Raw genomic sequence first — 16,456 nt, 5'->3', positions numbered from 1 at the left:
TCATTTCGCCCATCTTCACCAGATACTCCCTTTGTAGAGTCAACAAGAACACATGGATTAATCAATAATTATAATTTGACTATGTGGTTATTGTCTTTTTTTATGATATTGCAAACACATAAAGTTTAGATTTTTACTCTTGATACACTCCGCTGTTGAAGATGTATGCAAATATCCTAGCTTGCACATCATTGAAGTCCATTGCAGGTGTTACCTTGAACTTGTTTCTCCCGCTCTGCACAAAAAATATATTTAATACAAGTTATGGAGACAAAGTAATGCAACTATATTATTGACTGTGATTGAGTTTAGCACAAAATTAAACAAGGTACCTTTGTGGTAGCATTGGTCCGACGAGAGCCTTGGCCTACACAACGCCTCTTCAATGGAGGGCTTTTCCTGGTTGGCCCCTGATTACCTGCACTGTTAACTGTAGCTAAACCTGTTCCCTTCTCCTTTTTTAGTTTTCTAGTAAAAGGGGTCCTGAACAATCTATTCCTTATGATATTGGTGTAGGCTGGAGCTTGCACTAAATTCTCTTCAGTATTGGGAGCTATAGGAGAGATGTTATGAATTCCAGAAGGAACTAAGTTAGTTGGGGTTTTCTCTTCCTTGTTTGTGTAAACCAAATTGTCATCAGAATCAATATATATTAAATCCTCTGCAGGCTTCTCAATAAGATCATTTTTTGGTTCTTTTTCAGCCTGTAATTTCTCAACTGATCCCTTCAGCTCTTTAATTTGAACTTGTTGCTCCTACAAGACAATGAAGCATTTGGCTTGATATAAATGTTTAAAAAACTTCAGAGAACATTGTGAATGACAGGCCATTAAATAATAATAATAATAATAATAATAATAATAATAATCTTATTTTGAATTTTTTACCTCAAAGAGTCTTATCAGCTGTCGCATGAATTGCCTTGTCTCCATATCCACTTGTTGGCACGTCCCAGTGGCCAAACTCTCCTTAAACATCTGAAAGCCGTGTTGGGAAGGATCCAGCTGTTGCGAGCCTACGAAGAGCATGTTTTGTCCACCTCCAACTACTTCATTCAATTGTTGTGCATCATGCGGGATCTCAATCGAAACTCCATTAGAATTGAAGTTTGCATGTGTCCCTTCTTTAGACTCTCCACGCAAAGACTCTGTTCCATTGGTGTTGTCAACTTGTCCAACGTCCACCAATTTTTCTGGGACAGCATGGTCATGGTTGCTTTCAACCTTGGCAAAAGCATCACTACAAGCATATGGTGAACAATATAGTTAGGTAAGTTAGTATACCTGGACCCAACAAATGAAAACTTATATTAAAATACACACTGAAGTTGCAATCTTAATGTTGTTACCTGCCGTAAACTTGTGAAACAGAGCCGGTGATGTCAAATGCCTCCAAGTTCAGGAATTCCATTGAAGAGTTTTTTCTGTGACTGATTTTCCTTCTGTGTGTAATACTGAATTGTGAAACATATGTTATATAGGGAATAATATGGGATATAGGAAGTTGTATGGACTCATATTGGCGCCAAAATATGGTTGTGCAGAAAATTTCTGGACAAGGCACGATCATGTACGAATATCGAGCAATGCAGTTGGGAGGACAAATGCGAGAGATGGTCGCATGAGTTATGGTTGTCATAGTATATGATTACATAATGAAAATAGCCTATTGTTTGATTATAATAGTTACTTACTATCGGATTACTATACAGCCTATGTGATACCAGTATCCCACACATCTGATCCTGTCTTTAATTGAGGGAGTATTAAATGAAGATCAAATAAAGTAATATAGAAAAAGTTTGCTAAATCTTTCTTACTAATAAAATAATATCATACAAGAATTTATTTTATAAGTTTATAATTTAAAATTTAGTATTTAAGATTTATAATTGGTTAAATATTTGTTTAAAATGGTAAATTTTGATTGTCATTTAGTATTTTTGAAAGGGTTCACCTCTTGCCAAATTGTTTACTGTTAATTAATCTAATTTTATTGTCTTATTTTAATGTAATTTTATCTAATGTCTAAACTTACTATTAATTAAGCTAACGACACCTTAGTTTATACACTTCCACATAAGCTTTTTTAGGTCATTTAAATTCTTTAATTTCACTACCATACACAGTTATTAGAATAAATTTCTAAGAAAAGGCATGATTTTTAATCAAAAATTCATATCATCACCACCCAAAGCTTATATGTCAAGGACAAACCAGACCACATATATGTCCAAAACTTTGCCAATACAGCCTGGGCGACTGGTATACAGGTACAACCTCAACAAACACACTTTAAAAAGAGAGAGCATGCAGTACTATTTGCTAAGACTCACAAAAGAGACAAAATTATGTCACACTCGTTGGCAGTGGTAGGACATTAGTGTCTACATATGTGCTTTTCTAATTTGGCGAATTTGTGTAGCCATGTGTAAGCAAATAAGGTGGCTGAAGTCAAAAAGACACATACACTCCTCAGTAGTAAATCACCCCCACAAAAGAATGCGTACGCAATAGAATGCAAGGATCATCGATTCAGCCATTTTCAATATGGAGGGGAATAACACATTGATGGATATTCTGCTGTCTGAGATACGACTACTCCGGGAAAAAGTTGACGACATTGAAAAAAAAATTGATACACAGATAAACGCCCTGGCTCACGTTGAGTCTATCCTTCTTGCCAACGGTGACTCAAGTAGTGGGATCAAAGGAGGGCAGAGGAAGAAACAGAGAATGAGGTCACCTCATCCAGGTGTGTTCAGTGAAGGTGTCACTGAGAGGGTCCAACAACAACTAAAATCAGCATCTACTACCAAACTCAATGCACAGGAAAAAAATTTTAAGCTCACGGATAAAGAAATGGACCTGATTACCTTGCTTACTGATGTCGATGAGGACCCAAAGGAAGTTTTTGAAGTCAATACAGTTGATATGCCACCTCCAAAATCCATTAACAGGGTGGTAACTCCAAGGAGTCACGTGATTACAACCATGTCTCAGCCACCGCATAGGATTAAGCCAACCCAGAAAGCTCCCGCTGGCAACAATTCTAAGGGAAATTTAGTGGCAATAGGTAGCACGGCAAGATTTCGAACACCGGTAACACTTTGCATCTCATGAATTTTCTGATTTGTAATATCATTTTTTATCTTGTGATATGGTTCCATTACTAATGTTGATGGATGGGGAAAACATAGCATATGCTGTCAAATGAAAATGCCTCAAGCACTGTCCCACCAAAGAATAACCATCGCAGCACCCTCGGTGAAACACTAAGTACGCAACTGCATCTCCAAGCTGCTGCACCAAGAGGGAAAATCCTATCAGGGAAAAAAGTCAATCATGATGTTGCATCGTTAGCGGGGTTATCATTCACTTTCAAACCAGTCCCTGAGATGAATTTAAGAAAAGAACATGAGAAAATCGGAGCATATATCTTTTGTTCATCACTTGATGGGGAGTAAGTTGTTGCTTTTTAAGTGTCTCCATGAGAAACCTTACATGAAGATGACATTGAACTAAAATTTGTTTATCCAATTCACTGAACTCTATTGCAGAGAGGAGATCATTAAGCATGGGGACTGCAGAATCTCTAGAGCGCAGCTAACATGCATGTGCCCGGGGCATGAGATTTCAGAAGAGGTTTGCATTTAAGAATTAAAATTTCATAAAATTAACAACACTAACTCATTAATTCTTCGGTGATTTACATATCGAAACAATAATATAAATTACCTTAAAACTGCAGGTGTTTACACTGATGGCTATTAGAACAACACATGAACAGAGTAACAAAAGGATACTGTGGAGCTTACCACCATTATTTGCGGTAATCTCAATTATTAAGTATAACAATTCTAAATATGTGTAACAATGTAGCATATAGTAAGTCTAATATGAGTGTTATGTCTAGAAACTTGTACAATTGTGTGAATGATTAACTGGATTTAATACAATTTGAATTGACTAGTCTCATATTTTGTGTGTTATGCTATACATTATTTATCAAATTCCAGGAGGACATCTTTAGAGATAAAACACTGGATGACTTGCTCAGAGACTATGGAAAAGATTTTATGCAACCCAACAAGAATATTAAGTGGGTATGTCCACTGACCTTAACTAATTTAAATATTTAAAATTAGAGGACAAAACTAATTTAGGTATATATATCATTTGTTGTGTACATGATATTTAAATCAAAGAAATTTTTAAATTTTAGGTATATATACCAGTTAAGGAGAAGGTTGGTCATTGGTATCTTATAGTCTTTAGCATCATAGACAAGGTAACCTATTATTTCGATGTGTTATCACCAAAACATGGCGAGGAACAAAGGCTCCAAGACATGAAAGTAATAGTAAGTATCTCAATATAGCAAGTAACATGATATGCTAAAACAAGGTCCATTGTGTCTCATAAAGCCATGGTTACAGGGACAAGTGCTTGTTCAAATAATATTATCAGAGGATTATGTCAAACATGGAATGCCAAGTAAGAACCATTTTGAAAAATGGGATATACTCAGAGGATATGGATTACCGCAACTGGAATCAAGGTAGACCATTTATTAGTATGTTTTCGCTTCTCTTGTCAATGCACATCCTTCCATTCAGGTTTTAATCAAACTTTAACAATCTGACACAGTGAAAATTCTGCTTGTTGGGTTATGCAATGGCTGAATATGGAATCTCACTTCACCCCATCTGTCCTCGGAGTGGTAAGGGTACACACCTTGAGTTGTCTTAGCTCTACTTATAATCATCGTATTATTAAAGTGCCAATTTGGTGAATATGTAGCTCAAGGATGAGAAGGTCCGCATGAGTAGCACCTTGAAGCTTGTATTATCTGAGAGCAACGAAAGGAAGCGAGACGTTCAAATAAGCACAGATCGATGGTGGAATGCAGTTGTGGCAAAAAATTAACTAGATATTTAAATTTGAGTACAAAAATATTTCTATCATATAGTTATTAACTTAGGTATTTGAATTTAAGTTCCAAAATGTTTATTTTGCTTATGGATAAGATAATTATCCATGCTTATGATTTAAACTATTTTAATCATATTTAAATTATTTTTTACTCATTTTTCACATTGAATTAAACCGATGCACATAGCAATCTTACTGCAAGGTGCAAAAAATATTAAAATTTAACTAATAACTAAAAATCTTCTCATCATTAAAGAACAATGAAATGAGAGCACATAGTTTAAAGCACTATGTTATTAACATAAAAAGAAACCTGTCATAGAAATAGTCACAGAGATGATGATAGAGGATAACAAAGGACTATTTTACATTATTTTCTTCTATTTTTAGAGACTTCAATGTGTGAAAAAATAATTAACTCATCTCAATTTCTCAAAAATTGAGATGAATTAAAAAAATTGAGTGACTATTTTTTACTAACAGGATGCATTTTTGTAAGTCTCTTGTGTCTCATACTAGTGAAAAAGTAGCACTTTAAAATAGAAATATAATCATAAAACAGCAGACAACTTAGAATAATGAATTTAAAAGAGTCCATTGTTGTCTTTGTATGATCTATCACTAACTAACCTGCATAGCATAACTAATGAATGAATTGAAGTTAAAAGGATTGAGTTTTGCCATTGTATGATCTACCACCAACTAACTTACATAAAATTACTAGTGCATGAATTTGAATATCCTTGTTATTATATGAAGAGTAATATAAGATCCAAGCATTCAGACTTATGAAACACTAATACCCAAAACAAAAGACAAGATGAAAAAATCCCTCAAATTTTAACATAAACACCATATTTATTCCCAGCTTTCATCTTTCATCTTTCATCAATGTAGCTTAAAATTGGTAATCAGTAACTACAAAAACTCAATTAGACATAATTAAAAGTTAGAACTTAAACCCAACATACACCAAATTAGACAGGATTAGTTTCCCACATTTGTGATGTATTTAAATAGAAGATATCCATATTTCAAAAAGACAAAAAAAAACTAAAGGTTAAATCAAAGGTAATTTGAGCTGGAACAAGTAAATAATACGTAATACACATTACAAATTAAATGAAACAAAAATAATATAGGACTAATTAATTTCATTGGCTCCATCGTCCTCATTTCCAAATTCATAATTAGAGTCATCTATCTCCATATCCTGAAATAACACAAAATTTATGAGCAACACATGAAAAATCTTAAAGTAGTCAGTAAATAAAATATCAAAGTTGAGAAATGTCTCACTTGATCTCTGCTAGATTCAGAACTAGAATTTACCGCACATTCACCTTCATCTTCCTCATAAATGAAGTCTTCTTCCTCATCCCACATAGCCTCATATGCATCATCATCTGTAGGTAGACTATGCCGTTCATGTGAACCCCTATCATACTTACTCCGATCTGGACATGTAGTTTTGTTATGTCCGAGCTCCCGGCATATACTACACCGTTGTCCGGCACGATCCTTAGCTCTTCTACGAATTGGGGGGTCACGAGGATCTGTATGAGTGGCAGGAATTGCACTATTAGAAGCAACTGCACTAGCAGTATCATCGGCTTTCATTTTATCCACTGTGTTTATCGCCCAATCCCTCATGCTCCTGAACCTATCATCTTTACCTGCTGATAGTGTAGCCACCAATCTAAACCAGTCCATCAAACACCAGTATTGGGTAGACTTTAAGCAATCCCAAGTAAACCCCTTTGTATCTTGTATTTGTTGTTTCACATTTTTGGTCCACCTATCTAGAACTAAACATTTTGGCAATTCACAAATGTCAAGTGTAACTAAAACAGATAGAATGTGTTCGCAAGGAATGCCAAATGACTCCATCCTCATACAGGAGCAAGTAAACTCCATTGGTAAATCACAGAAAGATACTTGCCATGTATCGTTAGGACTACCATACTTAACCACCGTGTATAACATATAAGAACCAACATCAATGCAATCTAACACTTTCATTGAACCAGACCTTATAATAATAGGGCGAAATAGAAAAAATACCTCTCTTGTATATAAATTAGCTGCAGACTTCTCCAATGACAATAAATGAGTTTGCATCACAGGTACTCCATGTGCACATTCAACGTCTGCTAGACTATCTTTGAAACGAATGTAGGCAACACATCTATCAAAGTGCTCTACAAAATCTCTTAAATTATACCTGGACTTGACATACTTTGCAATAACTGAGTGCAACCCCTCACATCGAGAAGTGGTCCTAAACCCAGCAAAGAACTTCCCACGGATATGTGCTGTTGCCCAACTATGACGGTTATCATACATATCAATTATCCATTGCTTGTCTTGCACATCAAACTCTTCAACCATCCGATCCCACTTACTACGGAATACACCAACCTCGTAATCACCCAGCATGCACTTCTTAAACTGCGATGTGAACCTAGGATTACCTACATTACTTGTGGCATTGCGAATAAGGTGCCAAGCACATAGGCGATGATGTGCATTAGGAAAAATTTTTTCGATTGCATTTTTCATTGAAAGGGCACCATCTGTGATAACTGAAATTGGGGCCTTCCCCTTCATTGCTTCCAGTAAACTTTTTAACAACCAAATATATGTTTGCTCTGACTCATCACACACAAGAGCGGCCGCAAAGACAACTGTGCGGTTATGGTTATTAACACCCGAAAAAACGACAAGCGGACAATGATATTTGTTCTTCTTGTAAGTAGCGTCAAAAGCCAATACATCACCAAACAATTGATAATCCATTTGGCTTATTCCATCACACCAAAATAAATTCTTTATCGAGTGAAACCTATCAACCTCATATCTTATAACCATGACAGGATCAATGGACTTCATCTTCCTCAAAAATTGAAGAGCTGCACTAGCATCACCCTTCAATCGTCGACGTTGCTGTGCGACTTGATTGTACAAGTCCCTGGGCAAAAAGGGAACATTGTGGTGACCACCAGATTGGCTTGAGAGTGCTGCAAAAATATGTGCAGTGCCTAATCCACCCTTCCTCATTATATTTATTTGCTCAATATCTGCAGCAGGTATTTTTCTGTGACCAGGAAGCATTGCAGTAAAAATTGGAGGAAGAAGGTCATGATTGTGCAAATCAGAAAATTTTGAAACAATCCAGCGACCACTAACAACGTCAAATGACACCTGAACCTTTGCCTTACAGCCACATCTAGTTTCAGCTCTAGGCTCTTGTTTTCTGGTATGCATATTATCTGCCTTTTTTCGTCGGAAGCCCTCGCGACAACAAACAAAATTCTGTCGATTGATTATCCCATTGTGCTTTCGCGTCTTACTTTTTCGACCACTAAATCCCTTTGACTTGGCAAATGCATTGTAGAAATCAAAAGCCACTCCTAGATCACTGAAATGATATCTTTTTATATCAACATCTACAATATTCAAGAACTCAGTCTTTCCTATGTCCTCCCACCCGTCAATCTTATAAGATTCATCCAATTGATCAAAATGGGTACCTTCATTGGATTCAGAAGCACCAACTTCTGCATTTGCCAAGTTAGCATCCATGAAGATATCGTCGTCCAGGAGCTCATCACTGTTTCTCAAGGGATTCTCCAAATTCCCGTGAAACCCGTCAACATTATTGGTGTCATCTACATAATCCTACATGAACAAATTAATTTAGGCTAGGTATTTGATGGCATGATGCAAGAAATCTATCAAAATTAATCCTAAGAGTGTGACTTAGGGTTTCAGATTGATGAAAAACCTACCTCATTAGACATTGGGATTCAGATTACTTCCTCGCAGAGATTGAGAGATAAGATATACGCCGTAAATTTTATAAAGAAAAAAGCTTGTAAGGGTGTAAAATATGAAACTTAGGAGATGTATAGTTGAACATCAACAGAATTAATATTAGAGTGAAGAAGAAGATAATGATGTTGATGTTGACGAAGGAGACAATTGTGTGTTTAACTAGTTGGAAATTATGAAATTCAATTTTGTGTGTGGGTGAAATTTAGGATTTAGTAAAATTTTTTATGGAAATAACAAATTCTATTGGGCCGTAGTTCATATACCACTAATTGCAAAAAAAAAATTGATTATAATTGACAAAATATAACCCACCGTTGGATCAAATTTAATAATGATCTAACCGTTGATTTAAGTTTTCACCACAATTGGTGAAAAAACAAGTGAGGACCACCGAATCATTCACCTTAAACAAGACACGTATAATTCTCATAGCATGTTTTTTTTTTTTTTCTGTCAGCACCATAAAATTTCCCTCATTCATATCATCCATCATCAGATCCATGGTTCGCTTCACCTGGTCATGGTCCAGGTCAATTCATCATTTTTTTTAATATAATCTTTTCAAAATAATGATACGATGAGCGCATCACGCGTGGGATTCACAACCCAATATAAAACACAATCTTTTGCTGTCTCCACTCTCTACCCATTCCTCTTCTCCCTTCTCCTTCCTTCCATTCGTTCATTCATTCAATTTCTCAAATCACATCCACTCTCTCTCTCTCTCTCTCATCGCCTGCGCTTGTTTCATCTTCCACCTCTGTATGCTTTCTATTCCCTTATCGCTTACGTTTTCCTTTCATCTTGTTTACATTGCCGCTGTTTTGATCCACACAATTCGCCAAAACGAATGGGGAAAAGGCTGGGATTTGGATTCATCTTTAGTTCTTGCTTCTCTATTCGCCTTTCCATTGCTTGTACTTGTAGATTCCGATCATTGATTCATTATGTGCATTCTAGGGTTCATTGAATTAACAAGTTTTAATTTTCAACCTTTTTGGTTTAATAATGTGTTTTTTTAGAGGGGAAATAAAAAATATCTTAGAATTTTGGTGGTTAGATAGTTTGAATAATGTTGTAAAAAAAATTCAAGATTTTGAGAGCTTGATTGAAGTTTCTAGCTTTGATTTTATGTGCTCAAACATTTATGTAAAAATCAGGATTTGAGCAATGGGAAAGAGGAAATCATCAGCAAAGCCACCTCCAAAGAAGCGGATGGATAAGCTTGACACTGTTTTCAGCTGCCCTTTCTGCAATCACGGCACCAGTGTCGAATGCCGAATGTAAGCAATTTCGTTTAGCGTTTGTAGAGGATTCCATGCTTTGTATTTCCTTGGAGGATTAATTGTTGGGATTCTTTTGAACAGTGATATGAAGAACTTGATAGGGGAAGCTTCTTGCAGGATTTGCCAAGAGAGCTTTAGCACTACTGTCACAGGTTTGTTTCTGAAGACATCAAAGTTTTAGCCTCCCAATTTAACCGATCATCTGAACCCATATTCAAGTTTGTTTTTTAAATCTGCTGATGATCATGGAATGTTTGTTGTCTTTTGCAGCTTTATCTGAACCAATAGACATGTAAGTTAAATATTTCTATAGAAAACCTCTCCCTTTCCCCCTTCTTTCTTCGCTTTGTCTTACAAACACAACCACTTGATTGACTCAAGAAGTTTCATTTGAACAATGCAGATACAGTGAATGGATTGATGAATGTGAACGGGTGAACAACCCGGAAGATGATGGTGCTTAGTAGTGTGATTATAAGAATCCATTTCGAGCAGTAGTGGATGGAAAATTCTGTATTTGTGTCAGCTCCTACTGGTGCAACTACATGTTTTGTTCCTATATTACTCTTTAATAGAGTTTGTAAAACTACATGTACGCTAAAACAATGAGAATAATTGCTATTGCAATGTGTGTTTGTCTCGTGTCAATTTTCAATGCGCAAATAGCTAATTATGTTTCCCATTAAGGAAAGACAAGGTCTTAAACGTAGTTCTGAAAGTGTATCATTACGGACGAGGTTTTCAGTATTATCCTTGTCTTTTGAATGAGATTGGCTATATAAGTTAAACTATAGGAAAGTTATCAGGTGTACCTAGGAACACTGGTATTCCAGTTGTTTTAACCATTGATTTTAATTAATATATATTATATATATTTTTTATAATTCAGATCAACGGTTAAAACAACTGGAACACCGATGTTTCCGGTACACCTGATAACCTTCCTAAACTATATTATTGTATCCTATAATGTTCAGGTCCAAAATAAGCACTTATAATTAATTATCTTCTAATCGTCTCATACAAAATCTTCTTAGGTTTCTTTTTGTCCATGACTACTTATCTATCATCATGACCAAATGTTCTACAAATCTCTTACCGTTCACATCACATGTCTAAATTACCTAACACGAAATTCCACCATCATTTTGATAATAAACCCCATTATACTAAATATTATCGTCTGGAATGTTCATTCTTTACCATTCGATCTTCTGTTCCATTCAACATAACTAATTTAACTATAATGAGATAACATTTAATGATAACCAGATACCCCTCTAAAACCAACCAAATCTCCCTTTATTTGAATTATACATCGATGGCAAATCCTTAATTTTTGCTAATAAATTGCTCGAATTTGAACTAGCATTACCCATTTTGTGCAACAGAAACACAAGGTAGATCTATCAATGGTGACTTTAAAATTGCAATTCCTTTTTGAGTTTGAAAAATTACTCAAAAAAGGAACCGAAACTTGTTTTTAGTTATTACACATCCAACATCATGTAACTCGAAAAGTTTGTCCTGTAACTGATAACATAAAATAATGTAAATGACTTATATTAGCATGGTTTGGAAAATAGAGTCAGCGCTGAATACATCAATTTTGTACCTAAATAGGTCAATTCTGATGGTGGCAATATAATGCTAACATTCACCAAGTTGCTAATCATAAATGATATACAGCAATTTTTTGCTGCAAGTGATCATCTCCCGAAGTTAGAATTCAGCAACCAGCAGCCTCTGCAGCCGCCTTCCAGTGAGAATGAGCTATTCACAATATCTTCAACAAGGCAAAAAAATGACCTTGTATTCTTGTTACTAAGAATCAAAGTATAAAAGGACCAAGATAAAAGAGGACAAAGAAAACCCAGCACAGAATAATGTATAACCAAGCTGAATGCATCATCATACGCATCCCTTTAAGAAGATCATGTTCCATAGTAGTCGCCCATGTTATCAACAAGATAGTCATATGGTGCAGCTAAACCATAATCATATGTTCCATTTAGTGGAGCCACTCTACCTGAAGAGGAATAGACACCACCTAAGCCAACCTTGGCATTAAGTTTAGCTCTGCCTTTTGCAGGCCTTTTGTTATCAGACATGAACTCGGCAGAAAGCCGTCCCATCTGCTTCTGCAAATCAGCAACTGAATCATTGGTAACCTTTGCCTTAGAGCTCTTCTTCCCATCAACAAGCTTTAGTTCCAACCGATATAAAGCACATGCATCACACTTGCTAATCTCATATTCATAGAGGTGCCATTCAAAATGGTTCAGTGGTTGCGGGTCCATATAATAGGATCTCTTCAGACCTCCAAATTCATTCATCACTTGCTTTCGAGATTCATGCCAACCACGTCCGCTATAATCTGGCAATGACCTCTGCTTTCTGTTTCCACTCTCAAACGCCCTTCGAGGTTTGTCGAAGAAGAGCCACTCCCTGATAGTCTCACCCTCGAGAACAGAAAGATCAAAGAGCTCTGCATCAAACAAGAAGTGAAGTAATCACAAAGGACAACTTTGTCAACCTGTGTGCCTGGTACATTTCCAAAGTGATAGCCAAAGAAAAAAAAGATGATATTACCTGGTGCGTTCCATGGAGACTTCGCAGTTGCTGCTCCCTCGCATTCTGGGATGCCAACATCTTTTCCTTGTGCCCTTGCACTAAGAGCGGCAAAAAGTAAATTATCTTTCAAACCGATGCCCCCTGGTCGTAGAACTGGGGACATACCTGGTGGCCCTTCATTCAAGGCTAGAGCAGCATGAAAGCTACTGCAGTAGTCTTGACACCAGTCCAACCCTTGTGCAGGCCTTGGACAGTCCCAAAGTGCACATTTTGGGCCCAAGAAAGCAGAAGGCGGAGGGCAGATACTTGGCAGGTAGCTAGATATTTGAGGAATAGCATCCTCCTCACAATAACCTATCCCATTAAAACCAGTATAGAAACCATGATCAAAGTCCTGATGCAAATCAAACTGGTGATATTCTAAAGCAGGTCCTTCCAGGTTGTTAGCTGCCACATTTTGAACTCCTGAGATGGAGTGTTTGCGCTCATCAACCAATGGGAAATCATGTTGCTGCTGACCCTGCGTTACGTTTAAATCAATGATACGTATTACAAATTTACAATTACAGATGGGATACAATATTTGATATAATGGATGAAAATACATGTAGAACTCCACTTATTTGGGGGGGGGGGGGTGTTATCTATAAAATTGAATAAAGGCACAACTCCAAGGAGGTAAAACAAGGAACAAATTAAAAGCCCCTCCTTAAAACAAAATGAAGCACAAATCTTTGGTTTGATACTTTGATCACTTTCAAGAACTTACTCATTACTTAGTTGGTCCAAAATAGTCAGAATCAACAATTCCAATTTTCTCCTAACCATATTTCAAAGGCCAGGTTCATCAAGTAAAATTTACTAAGGATAACCCAAAAGAATTGCATGTGATAAGAAAACGTATTGTATGACAATGTTGACATGATGTTAGACACCTGTATTGCCAGAGTCACCCCTGATTTATAATACAAGTTACACTAATGCACTGAATAAAAACAGATAAACTTAAAAAAGTTAACAATTAAACAGTGCATGCCACAAAGACCAGATAGTTATTATGGCCGATTATATCATATGATTAACCCCAATTAGGGAAAAAGATTCTCACCTCTTGGAATACAACCTTAGCCCCAATCTGCTGCGTCTGATCATTAGGTTCAGGCTTAGGGGCAGCTAATGGACTAGATGCATCATCTTCCTCCTCACAAAGCTGCAACAATCGACAGATATCTGTGGAGAATGACCCAAGACTGCCACCCTATATTTAAATATCACAATTCACAATCACAGCTTTACCACTAACATTGTCATTCAATTTTACACATGCCAATCACAATTGGCAAATATTGGTTAGAAAGGAAAGCACCCATGATAGATATATCAAATGAAGTCCACTATATTAGCTTACTTGCTGCAAAGAAGAAGCAGGCGAGGGCTCGTTGAGCTCAGCCTTCCACTCACGAAGCATCTGATGAACTTGCTCCTCAAGGACAGCCGCATCGACTGTACGGCTCTCCTTCCTTGCGAACTGCAGATCTAAGAACATCAGCTGCAGGTCATCAACACGGTTCTTCGCCTTGTCCTTAAAGAGCCTGTGTGATACAGACTTGCAGCTGGTCTTGGAAACCTTCTTCATTGCTCTGCCTCAAGCTCTTCCTAACAAAATGAGCTTCAGTTCGTCACAAATAAAACAAATACAGAAAACATGCTTCAGAAAAACTCCAAAAGATTTTGCAACGTGTAGGTAGGGTTATCATGATCAGAAGCATATTCCAATCCACTCTACAATCCCAAAAACTCCATAAATTTTAAAACTAAGAATCCAACATAAAAATTCGCCTCCATTTTTCACTGATCAACTAAACACATAGTAAGACCACAAACCCCTTTACCGATGTAAAAATGAAACCCAAATATGTAGATCGAAGCAATCAAATTACTCAGAATCCACATCATCACAAATCGGTACCCAAAACTGAAAATAAAAAAGTTCATTACAAACAAAGCAAAAGGATGAGCAAAGCACCAAAATGAACTCCAATTTGGAATAAACACATAATCATAGCTTGAAGGATCATCCACTAGGTAGAAAGTAAAACCGACCCAAGTCAATATCAAGTAAGAAATCGAAAAATCCAAAACCTAAATTGGATGAACCACAATAAAAGCGCAACAAAACATAGGAGATCGATTGAAAAGGTGTGATTAAGCATAAGGCTGAAACACAGGAAATATTATTACCTGAGATTCTGTGAACACCACTTTTTTTCCAGAGAGAGAAAAATAAGAATAAAAATGGCTGGTGTGAGTTTTGAGCTGAAAAGAAAGAAAGAAAGAGTTCGGTTCTCTCTCTCTATCTCTTACAAAAAAAAGATTGATAAGGCCAGGAAAATATAAAGGGTTTGAACTTGAGAGAGAGAGAGCTTTTTTGTGTTAGTGACTTTCTCTCATTCTCTTCCTCACTGTGCTGAGCCAATAAAGCAATGGTGACTCCACTGTGAACGATGAATATATCTTCGTAAAAGAGTTATAGTTAATAATAAAGCGAAACAAAAATATTATAATAAATGAAAACCTTCCTTTTCTTTTCTTCTAAAATAATATTTTTTCTTAAAATTAAAATCAAATATTTTTTTTCTAAAATGAAAGTATTCTCTTTTTTTCTCTCTTTTTGTCTGTCTTTTTTATTTTTCAGCCAACTCAATTTTTTTAACATATCATTATCAATAATTAATTATAAATTTAATAATTAAAATATATAATATATTATTTAAATACAATTAAAATTAAATAAAAATTAAAATTAAAATTAAAAATATAGCTTCTTCTATTATTAATTTAACAACTAAAATATATCACATGATATTTTTTCGTTAAAATTAAAACAAATTTTTTTTTCAAAATTAATAAATTGTTTTCTTTCATTTCTTTCTTCTTTATTTTTCTCATTCTTTTTCATTCTATATATAATTTATAATTTATATTTTATATTACTAATTTGACATATTAAAATATACTACTAGATATTCTTTTACTATTATTAGAATAAAATATTTTTTCTAAAATTAACAATCTCTCTCTTTTTATATCTCTTTCTGCATTTATATTTTACAAAAAAATAAAATTAATAAAATAATATATATAAATTCTGATCTTTTAAGTTGGCGAAAATTTTTGTCTTTTACGGTATTTTTGTAAAAATAATTTAATTTTATAAATTTTTTTGTTATAATTTATAATATAAGAACAAAGTCGATATAATTTCAAAAGTTTTATATTCTCGAAATATTATTATAGGTAAAAATACTAGTATAGATTAATTATTCTTGTAATTTGATTTAAAAACAAATTTTGTTGCATGTCACAATTACAGTGATCTATGAAATATGTACACTTTATTAAATTATTATGTCTGTATATTAAATAAATCTTAGATGCCACATATTATTGATATTTTATTTAATACGTATGTCTTCTATATTTAATTGTATTTTAATAAAAAAACTTTTTATAAATATATTTTAATATATTTAGATATTATCATATATTAATGTATTTAGTCTTATTTTTAATATATATTATTAAAATAAATTTAAAATAATATATTATTAATTATTAAAATAAAAAATTCAAATCTTTTATATAATTAAAAAGTATGTAAAATAATTAAAAAATTAATTTATATTTTAATATTAATAAAATATTAAAGTATTATAATTTATTTAAAAAATATTTTAAATTTTATATATATGTGCCATGTTCTAAATATCTTACAAGAATATTACCATGGAAAGGACATGAAGAAGAGGGGGAAAAACATTGGTA

The 16,456-nt window shown here is 34.7% G+C and overlaps 3 protein-coding genes across 4 annotated transcripts; 1 reads left to right on the top strand and 2 right to left on the bottom strand.

The window, feature by feature from the left end:
* Positions 1-6,078: 6,078 nt before the first annotated feature.
* Positions 6,079-8,737, bottom strand: LOC112782416 (protein FAR1-RELATED SEQUENCE 5-like). Its single transcript, XM_025824779.3, has 3 exons — positions 8,726-8,737; positions 6,234-8,615; positions 6,079-6,147 (listed from the first exon to the last, which is right to left on the bottom strand). The coding sequence occupies exons 1-3, from the start codon at positions 8,735-8,737 to the stop codon at positions 6,079-6,081; spliced, it is 2,463 nt and encodes an 820-aa protein (XP_025680564.1).
* A 467-nt stretch (positions 8,738-9,204) lies between these two features.
* On the top strand, positions 9,205-10,705 carry LOC112791523 (transcription elongation factor 1 homolog). The gene is made up of 5 exons (XM_025834384.2): positions 9,205-9,533; positions 9,932-10,054; positions 10,139-10,209; positions 10,328-10,349; positions 10,461-10,705. The coding sequence occupies exons 2-5, from the start codon at positions 9,942-9,944 to the stop codon at positions 10,519-10,521; spliced, it is 267 nt and encodes an 88-aa protein (XP_025690169.1). The 5' UTR covers positions 9,205-9,533; positions 9,932-9,941; the 3' UTR covers positions 10,522-10,705.
* Positions 10,706-11,460: 755 nt separating this feature from the next.
* On the bottom strand, positions 11,461-15,196 carry LOC112791522 (transcription factor VOZ1). Of its 2 annotated transcripts, none has more exons than XM_025834382.3 (5): positions 14,873-15,196; positions 14,040-14,287; positions 13,740-13,889; positions 12,650-13,151; positions 11,461-12,545 (listed from the first exon to the last, which is right to left on the bottom strand). In XM_025834382.3, exons 2-5 carry the CDS (start codon positions 14,265-14,267, stop codon positions 11,992-11,994), a joined length of 1,434 nt encoding a protein of 477 aa, XP_025690167.1. In that variant the 5' UTR covers positions 14,268-14,287; positions 14,873-15,196; the 3' UTR covers positions 11,461-11,991. The 2 variants fall into 2 exon arrangements, with proteins under 2 accessions (XP_025690167.1, XP_025690168.1); XM_025834383.3 differs by having other exon boundaries at positions 14,040-14,283; positions 14,873-15,143.
* Positions 15,197-16,456: the final 1,260 nt, after the last annotated feature.

This window comes from Arachis hypogaea, chromosome 3 (genome assembly GCF_003086295.3).
Source record: "Arachis hypogaea cultivar Tifrunner chromosome 3, arahy.Tifrunner.gnm2.J5K5, whole genome shotgun sequence".
In the NCBI taxonomy this organism is placed as follows: Eukaryota; Viridiplantae; Streptophyta; class Magnoliopsida; order Fabales; family Fabaceae; genus Arachis; species Arachis hypogaea.
Note: the sequence above shows the minus strand (reverse complement) of the source record. Positions and strands in the feature narration are given on the sequence as shown.

What these genes read in the sequence shown, in the direction of transcription:
- LOC112782416 (XM_025824779.3), bottom strand. An exon ending in CTGAATCTAGCAGAGATCAA is followed by an intron (nt 6,148 to 6,233) that starts GTGAGACATTTC and finishes GTGTTATTTCAG; the next exon opens with GATATGGAGATAGATGACTC.
- LOC112791523 (XM_025834384.2), top strand. Translation starts at nt 9,942, where the DNA reads ATGGGAAAGAGGAAATCATCAGCAAAGCCACCTCCAAAGAAGCGGATG. An exon ending in ACCAGTGTCGAATGCCGAAT is followed by an intron (nt 10,055 to 10,138) that starts GTAAGCAATTTC and finishes TCTTTTGAACAG; the next exon opens with TGATATGAAGAACTTGATAG. An exon ending in CTTTAGCACTACTGTCACAG is followed by an intron (nt 10,210 to 10,327) that starts GTTTGTTTCTGA and finishes TGTCTTTTGCAG; the next exon opens with CTTTATCTGAACCAATAGAC.
- LOC112791522 (XM_025834382.3), bottom strand. Translation starts at nt 14,267, where the DNA reads ATGAAGAAGGTTTCCAAGACCAGCTGCAAGTCTGTATCACACAGGCTC. An exon ending in CTAAGGTTGTATTCCAAGAG is followed by an intron (nt 13,152 to 13,739) that starts GTGAGAATCTTT and finishes AACGTAACGCAG; the next exon opens with GGTCAGCAGCAACATGATTT. An exon ending in GTCTCCATGGAACGCACCAG is followed by an intron (nt 12,546 to 12,649) that starts GTAATATCATCT and finishes TGTTTGATGCAG; the next exon opens with AGCTCTTTGATCTTTCTGTT.